The sequence below is a fragment of the Aedes aegypti genome, chromosome 1 (assembly GCF_002204515.2).
Source record: "Aedes aegypti strain LVP_AGWG chromosome 1, AaegL5.0 Primary Assembly, whole genome shotgun sequence".
Lineage (NCBI taxonomy): Eukaryota > Metazoa > Arthropoda > Insecta > Diptera > Culicidae > Aedes > Aedes aegypti.
Genome location: NC_035107.1, coordinates 193,809,797 through 193,830,228, shown reverse-complemented (window position 1 = coordinate 193,830,228; position 20,432 = coordinate 193,809,797). Strand labels below are relative to the sequence as shown.

General features: G+C 44.1%; 1 protein-coding gene across 1 annotated transcript in view; it reads right to left on the bottom strand.

The window, feature by feature from the left end:
* Nucleotides 1–20,211, bottom strand: part of LOC5566650 (multidrug resistance-associated protein 9) — a 30,209-nt gene extending 9,998 nt beyond the window's left edge. The window contains exons 1-6 of the mRNA XM_021856104.1: nucleotides 19,815–20,211; nucleotides 19,346–19,455; nucleotides 6,405–6,528; nucleotides 4,708–6,342; nucleotides 1,040–1,316; nucleotides 94–977 (exon numbers count right to left, since the gene is read on the bottom strand). Of these exons, the coding sequence (XP_021711796.1) occupies nucleotides 94–977; nucleotides 1,040–1,316; nucleotides 4,708–6,342; nucleotides 6,405–6,528; nucleotides 19,346–19,455; nucleotides 19,815–19,855 (3,071 nt within the window). The 5' untranslated portion in view covers nucleotides 19,856–20,211. The remainder of the gene's footprint in view (nucleotides 1–93; nucleotides 978–1,039; nucleotides 1,317–4,707; nucleotides 6,343–6,404; nucleotides 6,529–19,345; nucleotides 19,456–19,814) is intronic.
* Between the last annotated feature and the right edge of the window lie 221 nt (nucleotides 20,212–20,432).

Here is a 20,432-nt window from a genome sequence, read left to right as displayed (position 1 = left end):
CGATTCACCGTATGCCCTCTGCTTTGTTTATATCTTTTCTAGTACCTCTCTCAATCATTAGACTATCCCTAAATCATTGTCTTCTATACTTACTCATGAACAAAGTTGGACACGTGATCAAATGATTGCATAACAGCGCGTCCGTTCAGGTGATTAGTCAAAATCGCAAACATGCGCCTCTTCGAATGATGCTCGTGGTTGCACAGATGATTCATGGTATATTTAACGACGAAGATCAGCACTACAGCCACCACCAGCAAAACCAGAACAATCGGCGCCGTCCAGAAGTTGGCAATCACGAGTAAAGTTGTCGACAGTACAATGCTCCAAGTGTAATGGATGCAGTTGTTGATCAGGGAAAACCGGGTTGAAACAGTGTCCGTGAACAGATTTACCATGTCCGATATGCTGGTCGACAGGAGCTGTGTCAAAGAACTCTTCATCACCGTTTGAAGCAGCGATTGCTGGTAGGATATGTTCCGATGAGCCGTCGTTCGAGCCACATAGATCTTGGAGAAGCTGTCCACGAGGAATGTGCAGCAGATGATTCCCAAGCAAATGCTGCTTAGCCATGGGTTGATATCGCCTTGCTCTACGATGACCACCAATGTGAAAATCGGTCCAAAGTAGAGAACATTGTTGATCAGATGAAGGATCGTGAGGGTTACGTAATCGCAGATACTGAAGCTTCGGATGTCGGCCGCTATCTTGACCTCTTTGGATGGATCGTCAGTTGTAATTCCGTTGCTGAGTCGCTTAGAACGTCGATTTGCTTTGCAGTTATCGGATCTTGCAATGTACATTGCAAATGGATTGCTGCCTTCGTACGATTCGAACTCACTGCGGCAAGACGTTTCCAGGTTGCATCTTCGTGTCATCTCCACGTGTGACGGCATGTTCAGAATTTCAGCATAGCTGCCTTCGCGATAAATGGTGCCATCATCCATTCGGAAAACACGATCGCAATGTTGAAGAAACTGCAAACAAAAAAGGAAAATCTTCACTTCATGAACTCACGTCGATATGTATCTATCCTTACATCGTCACATCGCGTTACCATGATGACGGTTTTATGATCCTGTTTGAAAAAGTGCATCAACTGTAGGAACAGCTCTTTCGCTTCACGGTGGTTCGTGTAGCGCGTAAACGGTTCGTCTAGGAGCACAATCTGCCGATTGCAATAGATCGCGCGAGCTAAAATGATTCGCTCAAATTGTTGGGGTGTCAGTTCCAGGTAGGTAATTGGTATGTCATCCGCGCCGGCTGCCTGCAGGATGTCTTCGTTGAGTTTCATGGCTTGAACGGCAAAGTAGTAACTGAAAAAGTGAAAGTTTAATCATAATGAGACAGAAACTAAAACTCAAAACCATGAATTTGAAATGTATCCATGTAACCACCAGCCCATTAATTTACCTTTTTGGGCTTATATGGCTAAAATAGGGCGTGCCAGCTGTATAATACAGTCAAACCTGGCTTGAAAAGACGCTTATAATTTACTACAATGGCGTAGTTGGTAGAATACAGGTGAGAAATTTGAAGTTATCTAGCAATGAATGATGCTTTCGATTAGAAAAAGCAGTAATCATATGGAATTACTAATATAGTTGTCTCCGACGGACATGGGCGGAGATGACAATTATGAATGGATTTCTGATGGAAATAGGCAGAAATCCATAGAAAAAGGTCTCTGATGGACAAAGGCAGAGAACCTAAAGCTAGATTCTGACGGAAATGGGCAGATATCTAGAATAAAACTGACCTTTGATGAGACAGAATCTAATTCTGAGTAAAAAATAAATAGAAATTTTGCTTTGCGCGATAAAAGAAAAAGTCCAGAATAGAGTAAAATTCCGAGAGGGAATAAAATTATTTCGAGTTTCATGAGTTTCAATTCCCGTTGTATCAATGGAACTAACAAACTTTTCCATGTTTGTTGATTATGCATGACTGTAAGATAATGGTGACGAAAAAAAAACATAGCTTGGCGAGTAAACACAAACAGACTAATGTAGCATGTGTGAAAATTGCTTATGGAATATTTTTCGGATTCTTAACTCAACGATGTCGATGTGTAGCTGGAACGGGGAAGTCTGGGGTTTAAAAATAAAATATGATTTACAATCTTCTACGTAAAACATGCAAGTTTGTTTGTAGTGGATGATTATCAATTGCTGATGGAGATCTTCTGCAAGTAGGTGAAAACAGAGATTGTAAATTTTTGTTCCCTAAGGCTACAATGTAAAAATTCTGCTCCGCAAAGCCATATAGGGATAATTTCTGTAGATCAGATTCCGCATACACAAAAAAAAAGTTTTGAATATTAACAGAAGCGTAATTTGACCAATCGTGCAATTATGCGACGCGTTATCTTGATTTTAATGTGAATTTGTTCTATGCATATGCATGGTATCGTATATACGAAATAAAATCTGACTTGCCGCATTACTATTCAATCACAAATAGTACAATTTTACATGATATGCACTGACTGAGGTTGACGCAACTTGGGCAGTATCACTTGGAAACAGTAGTCTCCGCCATATTGACTGCTAGACGACTCACTACACTACACTACACTACAATCTGTGTTAAAATAGAAATTTGTATGAAAATAATTCAAACTACAGTGCTGATATAACTGCAATTTGTGTGATTTCTGCAGCCTTAAATCGTTTGACAGAAGCCGGTGACACATTTTCTCGTTGCTGTTTGCACAGCTGATGATTTGATACAGCACTGTTTGATGTTCTACGTTTCTTTTGAAGGAACTATGTAAAACAATTAAGAAATTAAAGAATCTTCTGTGGTTCTGTGGTGTTATTTCTGCATCTGAAAATATAACTTCAATTTGGTGGCCAAAACAACCAAAATCTTAAGCGTTGTTTTAAATTACCTGGATGTAAAAAAAGTCTGTAAATGATTTTTTTTTTAACATCGTGTAAATTTACGTATTCCCTTCGTGTGTTTTAGAATAAGCGCAAAATAACATGACATTTTTAAACCGTGTATATTCTTAGTGGTTAGTGTTACCCAAGTTAGCAGACTAGTTCGACACATGCCTTTTTTTAAACTAAAATTATTGCCGGTGCTACAAATTTTGCTTCAGGTTGAGTTACGCTCATACCAATTGCCGTTCAAAGTGACAAAGGTTAATTGGAAGACAAAATCGTAGGTTGTGCAAATCTAAAAAAAAACACATAGAATCGATTATAATATAATTTATTAATTTATTATCTTGAATAAACTAATTCCATATATTATTCAAAACAAGAGCCACACCAAACACTTGTACGAGAATAGAAAGAGAAACAAGAGCAATACAAATACTTGTAAAAGGATAGAAAGAGGGAGTAATGTAAGGAAGTAATGAAGAGTATTCAAGTTATCTATTCAAGCAACTACGCATTCTAAGCAGGCGTAGAAAAATACGAGATTGAAACCAAGTTACAAACATACTGTCAGTTATTGGATTAATCTTGGCTTGAAAAGACGCTTATAATTTACTACAATAGTGAGCCGGAATTCCGCTGTCACGAACTGTCACTGTGAGCCCAGATCTCAAACATTGGACTAACATGGAAAAAGCGCGATTAAAACACATTTTCGCATTTCATCAAAAGTGACACAGATCGAATGGAAATCAATTCATTCTCACAATGCAAGTAATGTCACGTGAGCCCCTTTCAATCTGATTGAATATAAAGCATTGAAAAACGCATCGTTTTACTTTTTCCAATGAAAATGAATATTTAGTGCATAGAAAACTGTTTCCCTTTTTCCATGTTTGTCAGGAAAGATCGAAAGTACACAACAAAAGAAAACTAGCGATTTTCTCCAAGCCTGCCTTGATTGTTGTTGGCAAGCTGGAGTTATCTTGCAGTTCAAACAAACGTTGTTCTATATTTCGTGTGTAGTATCTGTGCCTCCCTCCCAGGTATGGTCCCATGAGTCGATATCGAGTTATGGAACATCGACTCATGGAGGTTTCACTGTAGCACTATATTAACACGCGGAATGGAATCAAGTACTATTTTGTAAGTTGAATTATAGATTTTAATTTAGATTCAGATTGGATTTGGATGGAAGTTCAATCAGTGTTGAATAAGTTGGATTTGTATTGAAACTGTAGTTGGAGTTGTGAATTGGACATGGAGCTCGATTTGAATGAATTTGAGTTGGAGTTACTGTTGGATTTCAGATTTGGTGTTTAGGTTGTAGTTGGAATTTAAGTGTGAGTTGGATTTGCAGCTTGATTTGGATGAGCTTAATTTAGACGAGTTGGAGTCAGAATTAGATTTGGAGCTTGATTTAGATAAGTTGAAGTTGGCCTTGGAGTTGGAGCTTAAATTGATATTGGAGCTGAAATTGGGTTTGTAGTTTAGGTGTGAGTTGGATTTAGAGCTGCATTCAGATGATTTGGAGTGAATTCGAGTTGGAATTGAAGTTGTAATTGCAGTGAGAGTTGGAATTGAAGTGAGAGTTTCAATTTGATATGGAATTGGAGCTTAAATTGGAGTTGAGGTTGAATTCTATAGAGACTTTTTATCGCTTAACAGTATATGAATCAAAGCTATACCTCTACAAAATCTACAAAGGCACAAATCTGGAGGTACAAATAATCATTGGGTATGAAGTTTTGTTTGATTTAACCATTGTCTATATGCCTTTAAAGTTGCTAGTTGCTACTAGCTGGTAATTGCTACTCACCGCTTGGCATCCATCGATTCTCCAAACAGTACGTTTTCCTTCAGGCTTGAATTCATGAGCACAAGTTTTGACGGGAAGAAAGCGATTTTACCTCTCTGGAGAACCTTTCCTTTCTTGACCTCTGTGTTGCGCAGTATGGTGTGTAGTAGCGTGGTCTTTCCAGCACCAGAATTACCAGTCACTCCGATGAATTGACCTTGCACGATCTCAAAACTGTCCAAGGATAGCCGGAATCCGTTGGACTTTGCTCCGTCCATGCTAGGCCACTCCGCTTCCAAACTATTCATCTGAATGGCCAAATTCTCCCGATTTGGCTTCAAACGGACGCTATCCGGGGTGGACAGTTGGTATGACTGCTTGAGCTTTTCGAGCGATGCTCTGCCCTGGAGGATGTGGTGGATACAAAGGCAGAAGTCCAACGTAATCCGTTGAACAAGATAGGCGTAGATCAACAGCAGTGTCAGGACTTCAGTGCTTTCAGTTTTTATGTTCACATCGCACCATATTAGATAGAGTCCACCAACCAGAATTGCGGAAGTTACGCCGCCGGAGAATTTGGTTGAGTATATGTTGCTCCACTGAAGAGCTTGATACTGGCGATTGAGGTAGTCGATGAACCTTTTGGAGAGTATTGTTTCCAGTTGAAGAGTTTTCACGTTTTTGAAGTTCACACAAATGTCTTCCAACGTAGAGAGCTTCAGTGCTCCGTATGAAAGAAACTTTCTGTAATATGTTTTCGAGATAGTTCCCGTTACCAAAAGTAGGAGTAGCAAAGGCAGAGAGCTCACCAGAGGCAGAATACCGGATAAGGATAACAGAATCAACCCCGAGACGAATGACAGAATGATTCCAAATACTATTCCAATCATTTGAACACCCGATTGAACGATTTGAAATACGGATTCACTTTCCTCATTCGCCATAGTTATGATCTGGTGAGCTGATACCTGATTGATTACACTACTCTTCATAGCACGTTTGTATACAGAGGACAAAATGGCGGTCCTCAGCCGAATCGCTGTTCTGAGGTTCAGCCAATTTTTCACACTGTTGAACATGAACGCCATGAAGAAACACAGGAATACACCCATGGACAGCGATAATCGATCACCTCTGCCATCGGAAGCATCGACCTTAGCTGTACTGTTGCAAACATATCGATTCATGCTGAACTGAATGCCGAGGATCATCGCGGGAACATTGGAGCAATTAGAGATGGCACTACAGTTTGCACAGCTTCTCGTCACCACAGTCTGCATGGACTCGATGGTAAGGTTCGAGAACACTAGTAAACCCATGAAGGCCAGCAGGACGGCCAAGCACTGGAACAGCGAAGCTATCAGGAGGCGAGTTCTTGTGAACCGCCAGACCACTTTGAACATGGAGACCTTTTTGCGTCCGTTCAGGTTTTCCTCGTACTTGTAGATACCGAGAAGTCGTCGACAGTTCTCCTCACAGCTGTCGCTGAATGGACGTACCGGTAGTAGAAAAGCATCATTTGAGGCCGTATTCGCTGCGTTTGTCGGTAGACTTTGATAGGTTTGCTGCTGTTTCGGAGTGATGAGAAACTTCCGTACCCACGAAAAGGAACTGTTCGATACACAGCCGACGTTGTCCACCGGGAGATCTTTCGTCCTGAAATGGCATAATCAAAATTAAATCGTTATCCTTGAATGTCAAATGCAGGCAAAACTCACCCTGTATTACTAGTTCGGAACGGTATAATACTGTTAAGCGCGGTTTTGTATCGTGACAAACGATTGTGAGGCGTGTAGGCAGAATTGACCCTGGCACTTCGAACATTGTTGCGTACTCTTCGCTCTGTAACAGAAAAATCGTTTAAGTTATGGTTCCAAACATTTTCAAATGTTCAAAATTTCCAACTTAGGATAGGAATCCTAGGAATGACAAAGATGCCAACCTAAAGGGTACAGCCCATAAGAAATTGCCACAGGAAGTGATTGGTGATGAGGTCTAAATGAAACCTCTAACTACAGAAGTGGCCTATTCTTCTTGGCATTACTGACAAAGATTGCTTCTATGTGCTCATGGTCTCTAAGCCATTTCACAGTTATTAACTGAAAGCATTCTTTCCAAAAATTGCCATTGTTTCCATTCGCATACCGTTGAATAGGTACGATGATACTTGTTGTTCTAAGAAGTCAAGGAAATCTCCATTACGATAAGATCATGAACTGACCAAGAATTGAACCCAGGCATCTACAATATGCCTCTAGGTATTTCAAAACCGCATGAGGTAGAAGCGTACTTCCAGTATTAGAATCTGAGTAAGATCACCGATAGAGTGGAGGTCCGTTAAGGTTGCCGATCGAAATGTCTACTGAGCGAAAAGAAGGCTCCACAATATTTGCTTCAAGTGCTGGTTAGGACCATTTTTTGACGTTGGATAACGTCTTACGGCAACATACTGGGGTACAATTTCGAAAAACGAAAAATCGCTCGCGTCACGAAAAGTGGTTAGATTTTGACTGTTAATAACTTACTAACACCCGGATAGATTTTCAAGATTCTTGCACCAATCGATTGGAAATCTTTCTACGAATCTACTCCAATAATAAAAACTATTGATTTTCATGACTAAACTATTGAAAAATTGGGAAATATCGAGGTATGACTTATTTTTCATAGAAAACCACATTTTTCTTGTGTATTCCTGACACAGACATCATTGTGCGATATCTTAGCCACTTTCGTCATTCAAAGGGAAACGTCCCTTTCGGTCTTCTTCTTACTTCTCTTTATTATCTCGTGTTCAGTCGAAGCCAACCAAATTCCGCTTCACGCGCACGCGCACGACCGCATTTTAATTCAATCGTCTGCGGTAATCTTTTGATGTGTTTTTGTCTAAGAATGGAATGAAAACTCACTTCGAACGATTGTGACTACCACCAATCGTCCTTTTCAGGACGACAATTTCATTTTGAAAAAGAGTTATGAGAATTTTACACCGTGAAGAGCGACATTACTGGTGAATGGATGCACAGAGAACAGACGTTCATCTTTACTCGTCAGCATGTGTAAAACATAGTACTGGTCATTTCGAAGTATGTCGTTATGCTCCTGTTACGTGGCGCAGTCATCAGATGAAAATCCGGTCAAGTGATTTTTCGCGCGAGTGGCAAAATGGCGGATAGTGCCAAAGTTTCATTCCCGAAGTTGGGCTCGAGCAACTGGGGTTCGTGGAAACAGCGAATGGAGTGGTTGCTCGAGAAAGAAGACTTGTGGGACGTGATCCGGCAGGAAAAGCCAGAAGAAGCCGACGCGGATTGGTTAGCCCGCGATCGAAAGGCTCGTGCAAACATTGGGTTTTTCTTGGAAGAGAGCCAATTCAAGATTGTGCAAGTTGCGGAAAGTGCGCGTGGCATGTGGGCTGCTCTCAAGGAGCACCATGAAAAAGCCACTATGTCGACGGTAGTGTTTTACCTGATACGATTGTGGGGGGCTGCAAAATGGTGAGTCGACGGAGTCCTCACAAGTTCCTACCTCATGCTTCCACGGGTCGACGGATGACAAATGACCGCCAGCTAAGAGTTGCGTGCTTAGCTGGTAGTGCAGCCTGGGTCCTGTAGTCCTTCTGACTTCAGCTAGATTGAGGAGGTACGTCCACCGAGCGTCTGTTCACCAAGGAGGTGCGGCTCAAACAGCGTCTGTCTGGCATCCAGCGGCTGAATAAGAAATGCTTTTCCCCGGAAGCTACACCTAAGATGACAGCCCCATCACGGTGGATAGGGAACCTTAGGCTAACAACCTACTGTCCCCGAAACATCAAAAAATGTTCAAGAAACCGATAGAGAAAGATTACGAACTGATTTAACGGCAACGACTTTTAGCGCGAAACAACGGACACGAATTGGAACATGGAACGTACTAACCCTAGCCCAGCAGGGTAAACTGGCACAACTCGCCAACGAGGCGTGTCGCATGAAGCTGGAGATCCTAGGACTGAGCGAAGTCCGTTGGCCAAACTTTGGAGAACACAGAATACCATCGGGACAGATTCTGCTATATTCTGGCCTGCGAGGTGAACACGCTCCTCGGCACCGTGGGGTTGGCTTTTTGCTCAGCGCCCAAGCTTACGCCGCGCTTATGAAGTGGGAGCCTATAAATGAGAGAATAATCGTCGCCAGATTTAGAACACGGGTCCGAAACCTTACCATAGTCCAATGTTATGCGCCAACCGATGCTGCCGAATTGCAGGACAAAGAGAACTTTTACAGTCAACTCAATGCTGTCGTGGATAAGATTCCGAAGGGTGATATCAAGATCTACATGGGCGACTTCAATGCGAAGATCGGATCCGACAACTCGAGCTATGAGCCTGTCATGGGACGCCATGGTCTCGGAGAAATGAGCGAAAACGGAGAACTGTTGGCAGAGTTTTGTGGCAATAACGACATGGTGATCGCTCTTCCCCCATCGTCCGGTTCACAAGGTCACGTGGGTCTCCCGTGACGGCTTTACCGAAAATCAAATTGACCACATCTGTATCAGCCAAAAGTGGAAACGGAGCCTTCTTGATGTGCGGAATAAACGTAGCGCTGACATCGCATCCGACCATCACCTCCTCATCGGCGAGGTGCGTCTGCGCATTGCGCGGATTCGTCGACAGGAGGAAAGAGTCGGACGTCGATTTAACACACGCCGACTGGAAGATGCCACTGTGAAAAGGTCCTTCGTCGAAGAACTGGAGACTCGTGCTGCTAATATTTCGGAAGGTGACAGCGTAGAAGAGCAATGGACCGCCATCAAGAATGCCTTCATCACTACTAGCGAAAATAATCTGGGTGAGCTACGCACTCGGAGAAAACAGTGGATTACCGATGAAACCTGGAGGAAGATAGAGGAGCGGAGAGAAGCCAAAGCCGCGATAGAGCGAGCGAAAACCAGAGGAGCCAAGGCACTTTCCCATCAACGATACTCGGCTCTAGAAAGGGAAGTTAAGCGCTCATGTAGGCGGGACAAACGAGCGTGGGCGGACTCCCTTGCTGACGAAGGTGAGAAAGCCGCAGCAACCGGCGACATTCGTCTTCTCTACGATATCTCACGACGCCTTAGCGGGGCAAAGATGAATACGACGATGCCCGTGAAAGACACGACTGGACAACTGTTAACCGACCCCACTGACCAGCTAAAACGCTGGTTTGAGCACTTCGAACAACTTTTCCAAGTGTCAACCCGGCCACCAGCACCTCAGCATGATCCGCCTAGGGTTCGGCGTATTAGTCGCGTTAACACCGAAGCTCCATCACTGCATGAGATAGAAACAGCCATCCAAAGTATGAAATCCAACAAAGCCCCTCGGGTCGATCGCATATCAGCCGAGATGCTCAAAGCAAACCCCACAATATCCGCTCAACTGTTGCATCAACTATTCCGCAATATCTGGGACACCGCGACTTTTCTGGCCGACTGGATGCAAGGTGAAGGTACCCAAAAAGGGTGACCTCACTGTATGCGATAATTGGCGGGGCATCATGTTGCTATGTATTGTTCTCAAAGTTCTATGCAAAGTGATCCTAAACCGGATCCAGGAGAAGATCGATGCGACTCTCCGTCGACAGCAAGCGGGATTCCGTGCCGGACGATCCTGTGTGGACCATATTGTCACGCTCCGTATCATCTTGGAGCAAGTCAATGAATTCCAAGAGTCCCTGTATATGGTATTCATTGACTACGAAAAAGCTTTCGACCCACTCAATCACGAAAATATGTGGGGTGCCCTGAGACGCAAGGGTGTTCCTGAGAAAATCATCGGCCTCATCGAAGCGCAGTACGAGGCCTTTACGAGCAGAGTATTGCACAACGGGATCTTGTCTGAACCCATCCGGGTTGTAGCTGGAGTGAGGCAAGGATGTATACTATCACCACTACTGTTCCTCATCGTAATTGACGAGATCCTGATAGGCGCCATTGATCGTGAACAAAACCGTGGGCTGCTGTGGCAGCCTATTACTATGGAGCACTTAAATGATCTCGATTTGGCTGATGATATTGCTATACTAGCTCAATGGCGCTCTGATATGCAGAGTAAGCTAGACGATCTTGCCGAACGCTCCTCAGCGGCAGGTCTCAACATCAATGTCAACAAGACCAAATCGTTGGATGTAAACACGGCCGGCCCTTCCAGCTTCACAGTAGCCGGGCAAACAGTGGAGAACGTCGAAAACTTCCAATATCTTGGTAGCCAACTGGCGTCTGACGGCGGTACCAAGATCGACATAGGTGCACGGATCAAGAAGGCGAGGGCTGCTTTTGCGAGCTTAAGAAATAGTTGGAAGAACAGTCAGATTAGTCAACGCACCAAAATAGACCATTTCCGTCAGATCCAACCCCCAGTTTTTGTATTTTTCTTCGAAAGACAATCATTTTTAATGAATATTTACACTTTCAGATTTTGTTTATATTCACTCCTGATTTTCTTATAAATTTTTGAAAACATGGATATTCACCACATTTTGAGATAAAAATCGTCGTGCGGCACAGTTGTTTCAACCCTATGAGCATACAAAGTGGAGATTTTCCCACAACGTTGAATAACACCCCTGCATTGAATGTTTGTAGACATGATGAAATGTCAAAACCCACGATTCCCGCACATGCATGCAACAAAACTGACTCGCTCGTCCATATGAAAAATGAGTAGCAATTATTTTCGTTGTTTAGGAAATTGCTATTTATTGCCTCAAACCGTCACCGGAATGACAAGGATAAGGATTACCTGAGAAATAGCCATCATCGTACCTGTATTCCAGTACGAAATCCAACATCGCCTTGATCTCGTTGCTGAAAGCTGCTGTTGTGCTCCGCGATAGTCCTTGAAATGGATTCCGAGAACTGTCCTGCTCTTCCGTTTTTGCGACCAGTGGAAAATACCATATTGTTGTTATTAATCGGTAATCGATACTCAGCAGGAATCCGGATCATACCATATGCCAATCGAGGAGCTCTTGCAACCTCGAAACGGGAACTCTTCCGGATTTACAGTTGGGATAAAACAGCCATTTTTCCACTGGCCACAAAACCAGGAGAGCAGGACCCTTCTTGAGAACTATTAAACCGGAACGCCACAGCAGCTTCATGCAACGGGTATAAAGGATTTTGATCGTCAAGGATTTCGTCGTGATGGTTCTCTTCCACTTTGATGATGGCAAATGTTTTGGGTAAAAACAAAAACGGGAAAATATGTATGTCGCAATGAAATTTTAGCTCCGTTGAACAACCTGTTCATATAGAAATTCCGACGGCCAGCACCAGCAAGATGGTTTCCGGGATGGATGTGGGGATTCCAGCCACCGTGGAAGTGGCATAATAGGATGAGATAGATGTTGCACGACATAACCCGAAACTTCAGATGAACATAATGTCAACGATACCCGCAGTGAATGTCAACTCCGTATAAAAATGTAAACAATTCCTGCGGAGAATGTCAAAGAGCAGGATAGTTAGATGACCATAATGAAAGAGCAACAGAGATAGCGCTTTTTTCTTGTGACGTCACCATGCATGAATCCGGAGAACAACAAAGTGTAGACCGCGGAGGAACAGCTGATCAAAATTCACCACAACGTGGAGATAAATTCATAGGGGAAGAAGGGGTTCCTAAAAACATCGGAGAGATATAAATTATAGGGGACCGTTGGGTGAACTAGTGTGCCGCCAGTTTTTCGTTGTTTTTCAATAGTTAGAGGCTTCAAAACATATGAGTTCCTTTGGAGAGTTTGTTCAGTAAATTAAAAGAAAGCTCATGATCAAATATTTTTTTTTCCACGGAAATGGTCTATTCGAATATTCAATTCCAATGTCAAATCTGTGCTGTTATACGCCAGTGAAACGTGGTGTGTATCAGCGGAGAACACTCAACGGCTGCAGGTGTTCATCAACAGATGCCTGCGGTATATAATTCGGGCATGGTGGCCACACAACTGGATTTCTAATGCTGACCTCCATCGTCGGTGCCACCAGCAACCGATACAAACCGAAATTCGACAACGAAAGTGGGGATGGGCCGGCCACACTCTACGTCGGGGCGGAAACGAAATCTGCAAACAAGCGCTGGAATGGAATCCAGCAGGACATCGCAGCAGAGGCAGACCCAGAGGATCATGACAGCGCAGACTCAACAAAGAAATAAAAGAAGTCGACGGCAATTTGACCTGGCCGCAGGTCAAGGCGATAGCTGGTAATCGCCCAGGATGGAAATCTTTCACGTCGGCCCTATGCACCAGAATGGGTGCCCAGGACCCATAAGTAAGTAAGTAAAGATTGTGTGGTGCGAACATGGCGGAAAGTGACGATATGGACAAACATTTGTCGGCAATGGAAGATTTGTTCGATAAATTGGCCGCCGCGGGCCAAAATTTGGAAGAGTCACTGAAAATCGCGATGATATTCAAAAGTGTTCCGCAATCGTATCGTGTTTTGGTGCAAACCCTTCAGTGCCGGGCTGATGCTGATTGGACGGTGGTTTCCGTCAAAACTCGGCTGTTGGATGAATTCCGGCAGCGGCAGCAGCAGGGAACGTTGCTTTCGGAGAGCATGAAGGCGATGAAGATGGCCGCGGAAAGCAGTAAAGAAGAGCGGCGGTGCTTTTTCTCTAAACAACCCGGTCATGTGAAGGCGCAGTGCAAAAAGTGGCTCGCGAAGAGCAACAGTGCCAGTAGTGGTGGTTTCGGTTAAAGCGAGGGCCGAAGGAAGACAATCCGAAAGCGAAGCAAGCGCAGGGGGTAAACAGTGCGGTGTGTTTCATGACTGGTGATTCGATGTCGGCCAGCTGGGTAATTGACAGTGGCGCAACGGAGCATATGACAAGTGATCGTGCGTTTTTCCACTCGCTGCGCACAAGTGTTGAATCGAAAGTGACTCTAGCCGATGGAAATAAGACAAAAGTTAACGGAATCGGCGATGGTGTTGTTTTTGGTGAAGACGGACGTGGCGGCCGAGTGGAAATTACGCTGAAAAACGTGCTTTTTGTGCCCGAGCTGGACGGGGGCCTAATATCAGTGAGTCAGCTAGCAGCGAAAGGTTTCATCTTGGTGTTTGGTGCGTCGGAATGTACCATACGGAACGCCGCTGGTGAGACGGTGGTGGTCGGCGACAAGGTCGGCAGTCTCTATCGGCTGCGAGTTCAGCAGAGATCGCTGAAGGCTGAAGGTGACCATAGCGACCGATGTCAGCACACATTGCATCGTCGTGGAGGGCATCGTGACCCAGATGTCTTACGCCGGATGGAAGGAGATGATCTGGTAAGTGGCTTTAAATTATTATATTTAAATTAAGTTAATGTTGTTTGAAGGGGAAACTAGCAAGGAAACCTTTTTCCCCTATGACCGAACGGAAAGCGAAAAGACCACTAGAGTTAATCCATACGGATTTATGTGGACCTATGGAAACTCCTACTCCATCGGGAAACCGGTACATCATGACCTTGATAGACGACTTCAGCTGTTTCACTACCGTCTACGTGCTCAAGACCAAGGATGAAGCCATCGGGAAGATTAAGGAGTTCGTACGTCGCTGTGAGAATCTCTTGGGAAGCCGGTTGCCATCCGATCGGACGGAGGTGGCGAGCACATCGGCTGGGAGCTGCGAAGGTTTTATCAGCTAGAGGGAACCAAAGCGGAATACACTACGCCGTTTACTCCGCAGCAGAATGGGGTGGCCGAGCGTAAGAATCGGTCACTCCAGGAGATGGCGATTTGCATGCTGGCAGATGCCAACATGGGCAAGCAGTATTGGGGCGAAGCCGTGGTGACGGCCTCGTATATCCAAAATCGCGTTCCTTCGCGGGTGATTGGCAAAACGCCGTACGAGCTATGGATGGATCGTAAGCCGGACGTAGCGCACCTGAAAGTGTTTGGTTGCTCGGCGTATGTGCGGGTACCAGATGCGCGACGCTCTAAATTGGATCCCAAAGCTATTCAACTCACATTCGTTGGGTATTCGGAGGAGCATAAGGGGTACCGTTTCCTCGACCCCTGGACGAACCACATCACTATTAGTCGGGACGCAAAGTTTCTGGAGCTGAATGATAGTTCAGAGATGCAGAAGAAGCCTGATAAGCCTTCCACGGTTGCGGATTTGAAGAGCGAAATCGAAATTCCGCTGAGCTCATCGAAGAAGAAGATAGCAGAAGTAAGGCCACACCGGCCGCCCTTTGAGGTGCAAGATAACGGTGATGTTAGCGGTTCCGAATTCGAAGGTTTCGTCAGTGCTGATGACAGTTCAGAAGAAGATGCTGCAGAAGGCGACAGCGGTCACGCTCAGGTTTCGTCAGTGCTGATGACAGTTCAGAAGAAGATGCTGCAGAAGGCGACAGCGGTCACGCTCAGGAGGAGCAGGAATTGCGCAGACAGGATAGGCAAACCAGGGGTGTGCTGCCACAACGTCTGAATGATTTTGTAGCGAGTGTTGCTAAGGGCGCCGCGGACGAGATGGCAGGTTACCGCGAAGCAGTGGTAATGAAGGAATGGAAGGACGCCATGGATTCCGAGATGCGGTCGCACGAGGAGAACAATACATGGGAACTTGTGTCGCTGCCAAATGTAAAGAAAGCAATAGGTTCACGATGGGTATTCTCGCTTAAGCGGGACGAAAACGGGAACGTCATCAAGCACAAGGCAAGATTGGTAGCGCAGGGTTTCACCCAGCGTTACGGGATTGACTACCTGGATGTTTTCGCACCGGTTACGCGTTATCAGACCTTGTTAGCACTTCTGGCTGTAGCGGGAAAGAACAAAATGAGCCTTCAACATTTTGATGTCCGAACGGCTTATTTACACGAGAAGGTGGAGGAGGAAATTTTCATGCACCAGCGTCCCGGGTACGCAGTGACAGGAAAGGAGCACCTCGTTTGCCGCCTTATCAAGCGCATATATGGAATCAAGCAAGCGGCTCGGTGTTGGCATCGGGCTCTTCATGCGGTATTAGTCAAGCTTGGATTCCGGCAATGTCAGTCCGACAGTTGCCTGTATACTCGAAATGATGGGCAGACCACAATACTCTTGCTTGTTTATGTCGATGATCTTTTGGTTGGATGCGTTGATCGAGCGAAGATCGGCGAGGTCTACGAAACACTGAAGAAAGAGCTGGACATAGTCAATCTTGGAGCGGTAAAGCATTTCCTTGGCTATGACATTCAGTTCGAGGAAGGAGTGAACAGCTTGCGGCTGAAGAGATACATTGAGGCACTGGTGAGGCGCTTCAATCTTGAAGACTGCAAGGCATCAAAGACACCGATGGATGCGGATTACACAAGATCCGAAGGTGACAGTAAACCGTTTGCAGATATAACTTTGTACCGTAGTCTTGTCGGTGCACTCTTATACGTCGCCGTCAATGCCAGACCCGACGTGGCAGTCAGCGTAGCACTTCTTGGGCGGAAAGCAAGCTCTCCAACGAATCAGGACTGGAAAGCTGCCAAAAGAGTCGTAAGGTACCTTGAGGGGACCAAAGAGATGAAGTTGAAGTTTGGACCTGGTGATGGCGGATGGAACCTTGTTGGCTACTCGGACGTCAATTGGGCCGGCAATCTGGCAAGCCGACGTTCTACTACGGGATTTGTTTTCTTCTTCGGTTGTGGACCTATAGCCTGGGTCAGCCGTCGGCAATACTGCGTAAGCCTGTCCTCTATGGAGGCAGAATACATATCACTGAGCGATGCCTGTCAAGAACTGACCTGGCTACGGAGATTAATAGCAGATCTTGGTGAACAACAGCGTGGAGCAACAACGGTCTTCGAGGACAATCAAAGTTGTCTGAGTTTTGTCCATGCGGAGCGCGGAACGAAACGCTTCAAATACATCGATACAAGGCGTCACTTTATATAGGATTTGAGCGAACGAGGTGAAGTGAAGCTATTGTACTGTCCGTCGGAGCAAATGACAGCAAATGCGCTCACAAAACCGTTGGGCGCCACACGATTCTGGTAACTGCTGGAACAACTCGGAGTGTCGAACTAAGAAGATTCGATATACATGTTGAGGATGAGTGTGGGAGTTGGCAACACGTCTACCTTCCTTTCATCTAACTACCTTGCTGCTGAACGATCATTCATACTTTTGGCAGTGGGCAATTGCCAACCTAACAGAACCAAAATAAAACGCACTGAAGTAGCGCGGTGAACTACCGTTTATTTCATTATCAACCTGTACTTTGTAAAGTGAACACGCGAATTAAATCTTTTCCTAAATCGAACGTGTCTCGTGTTCGTTATTCTCTGTGAAATTTCTTTTGGTTCCTTTTTTCGTTTTTTTTTCCTTCTAAGCAATGGGGGGATAATCTGCTCAACAGACTCCGGACCGAGGTCCGGGAGTGTGGGGTTGGGGACCATTTACTACGTACAAGCGGTAAACAGGACTACACCCCCGAACCACTAAACCATTTCCATTGCCGCCAAACCCTTCGTCTCTCCGGGACCACCAAGAAGGCATTGCTCCTTTTTTCGTTTAGTTCGCTTCGAGTGCAGTGGTTCTGCCCAAAAAGGATACTCGCCGTTCTCGAGAAAGATTTCGTCGTGCTGGATCTCTTCTACATATTTACCATCAAATTAGTAAAGCCACGGCGATGGAAAGTGCTTGAGACAAATAAAAACAGGACAATAATATTATTTGCGCGCACAATTAATCTTAAAATCCCGGTGGTGGAACCGACCAGCAGCATTACCAAAATAGTTTCCGGATGGTTTTTTTTTATTCCAGCCACGGTGGAAGTAGCAGATGAAAACAAAAACAAAGATATCTGTCATGATTGACTCGAATCAGCTGATCAAATATTCACCACAACGTGGAGACAAAAATCATAGGAGAAAAAGGAGTCCAATAAAATTCGGAGAGATAAAAATTGTAGGGGACCGTGGGGCGTACTGTCGTGCCGCCAGTTTTTCATTGATTATAGTTAGGGGCTTCAAAACATATGGGTTCCTTGGGAAAGTTTGGTCAGTAAATTGACAGAAAGCATATAAGCCATTAAAAAAATCACGGAAATGGTCTATTTTATTGCTATTTTATGCTTTCTTCTGAATAATAGTTGAATTGAAGCAGTGAACATTGCAAACAACGATTAGCGTCAATAGAAGCTATAACGCAAACATTTTGCAGCTACCAAGCTTAGCAGAGTCGTATTTTATCGCTTTTATTGCTTTTAACCTTCTGTCAGTCACTCAATAAAAAGTTACACCAGCGGTCGCATCGTGTACTGAAGTACATGCGGAGCATAGATAGATAGAATATTGATATCTTCGGCAAATTGCTTCGGTTGAACGGTACCAATTGGTCAGTGGACAAATTAAATTTCCAAACATCCTCACCTTCCAGTGGCCATCGGATTGTGTCCCTGGGGATCCGATAAAGTGGAAATTTCGCAATGCAACATCTCGAACACAAAAAAAAATTCTCTACAAGCAAAAAGAAGAGTAGAACTTGGAATAGGATTAACACCCAGATCAATTTGATGAGAATTTCAACATGTTTTCGACAAAGTGCGTGAACTCAGTACACTAGGGCGACTGACGGTGGGTTAAAGAACTTTTTTCAGACGTAGCAGGTTCCCGGTGCCACAGTGACCAAATCCGGATCTCCTGAAGGGTTTCTGAAACATGTGTGCCTTCCAACAGAACTGAAATCGGTCAACACACTGTTTTTTGCGAGCTGTTTGAATTTTCGGGTCGAAAGCGACGCACAATTTATAACTTTTTGGTAGGGACTAAGGAAGGTTATACAGGTTATACAAACATACAGTCTGCTCGGCTTATCGGAAGGTACAGATACTAAATAATCCAAAAAGAAAATATTTGAAGAAAATCCTTTAATGCATTACCCATATGGTAGGGTAAAAGCACCGGTTTTGGAGAGAAAATGTCAATAAAAATCATATGGCAAGCCGTATTCATACTACAAATATGTCAAATGCAAGCTTTCAATCCATATTATGTGTGTAAAATATCGGAATTGAGCGAAAACCATCGTTTCGCTTCGAAAATATTGTTGGTCAATATAGGCCACCAGAACCAGTTTCGGCTAGAGACTTAACTTCGCTTCCTAAATTGGCCAATCACATTGATTTCCCATTAGAGGTGCCCTGGCCAAATTAGGTGTATGAGAGTTAAAATTATAAGGAAAATGATTTGTGGTTCGTATGTTCTGAATCAAATCGGACGGGTAAATGATAGAGCTACATCATGTGAATGTGATCTACTGGAAACAAAAGGTTAAATGCTGATAGGATATGTAAAACGGTATATAATTCACTATGGCTACAACTGGCGTATGGCCAAAACCGATACTTCTACCCTATTGCTTTCTACATTCCAAATTGAAAAGTGAACGTGCACAGTGTGATAGCAGTTCAGTACCTCATACCATCAGTAAGTACTACGCCGAATCCTGAAGGTGTCCTCGGTTCACTTATTTATTTATTTAGTTCAAGGGATAAGCGCGCCGAGTACGTAGAGACTATCTGATGCAGATGAGCTCTTTTATCAAACTTTACCTGCACCCTACAACTTGTTGGGGTGAAGTACGCGATATAATGATAATTATCCCTGTGTTCCTCAAAAGATAGTTCCTACTAGTAGTGCTAATTTCATTCGAAATAGATTCTGAAGGATTGTTAGGATACTTACTCACTTTCTTCGGATCGCTAATGGAAGTATCCGTTTCCGATACATACGTCGTCGATTCGCCGCCATCTGCCCATGTGTTTATGGTGTCACTGTTGTCTGCCAGCGCCAAGCTACAAGTGAATCATGTGTTTAAAGTTGCGGAACTAGCTCAATTTTCGCATTGCATTGATCTATTTTTTTTTCTATTTTACGATTTAATGATTCATGCGTTATTGATAAGCAGCGCGCACTGTATCTGATTGATTTGTTTTATAAAAGTCGCAAAATGTAGTATAAGAAAATGACACAGTGAATATCGCGTATCATGACATAGTTTCCTTAATCGCTTATTACATTCAGAGCTTTATACAAAAACATTTTTGGAATCCACTATCAAATGACGACGTTGATTTTGTTTTTTTTCGGTTGACTACAGATATGTACAGAATTGTTGCAAAAACAATTACTCAATAATTTCACAAATAGGCACCTTTGGAACTGGTAAGCACTGTTTCGATCTGCTGCATCCATACTTTTGCTGCCTGATGCTACACAATCTCAACTCTCGAGGCGGCTTATGACATCATACACTCCTTATCGCGCGCAAATTCCCTTCGTTCACACGACAGATGTTCCTCTTTTGCAATATCAAACGATGATTCACCGAACCCGAATCGAACTTTTGGCAAATGTTCGATGTAAACTACACGAGGGTCAGATTGATACTAAGCAAAACTTGACCGTTGTAGCATTGAGCGATTAAGGCCAGCTAAGAACTTGATACGATATCGGTTTCTTTCTACCGAGGGCAACTGTCTTGGAGGTGATAAGCAGGCAAACGTTCATTCATTGCAGACTATACACCGATACCAGGCACCAGTCAACACCCTACTGATAACAGATAACGAGAAGCCTAGTGCTGTCAACGTGTTTGTGGAGGTTCAATCAAACGGTGCGGTGACATTAGCGGTAGATGCATCGACCCTTTTCTTACGCAGTTGAGAGGGAAAAGGTGCTCCTGATCACTGATAAGGTAGATAACTATTCCCTTAATAAACCAACAATAATAGAACTTTCGAATGTTTGTGCGTTCAGCAGACACATGCTT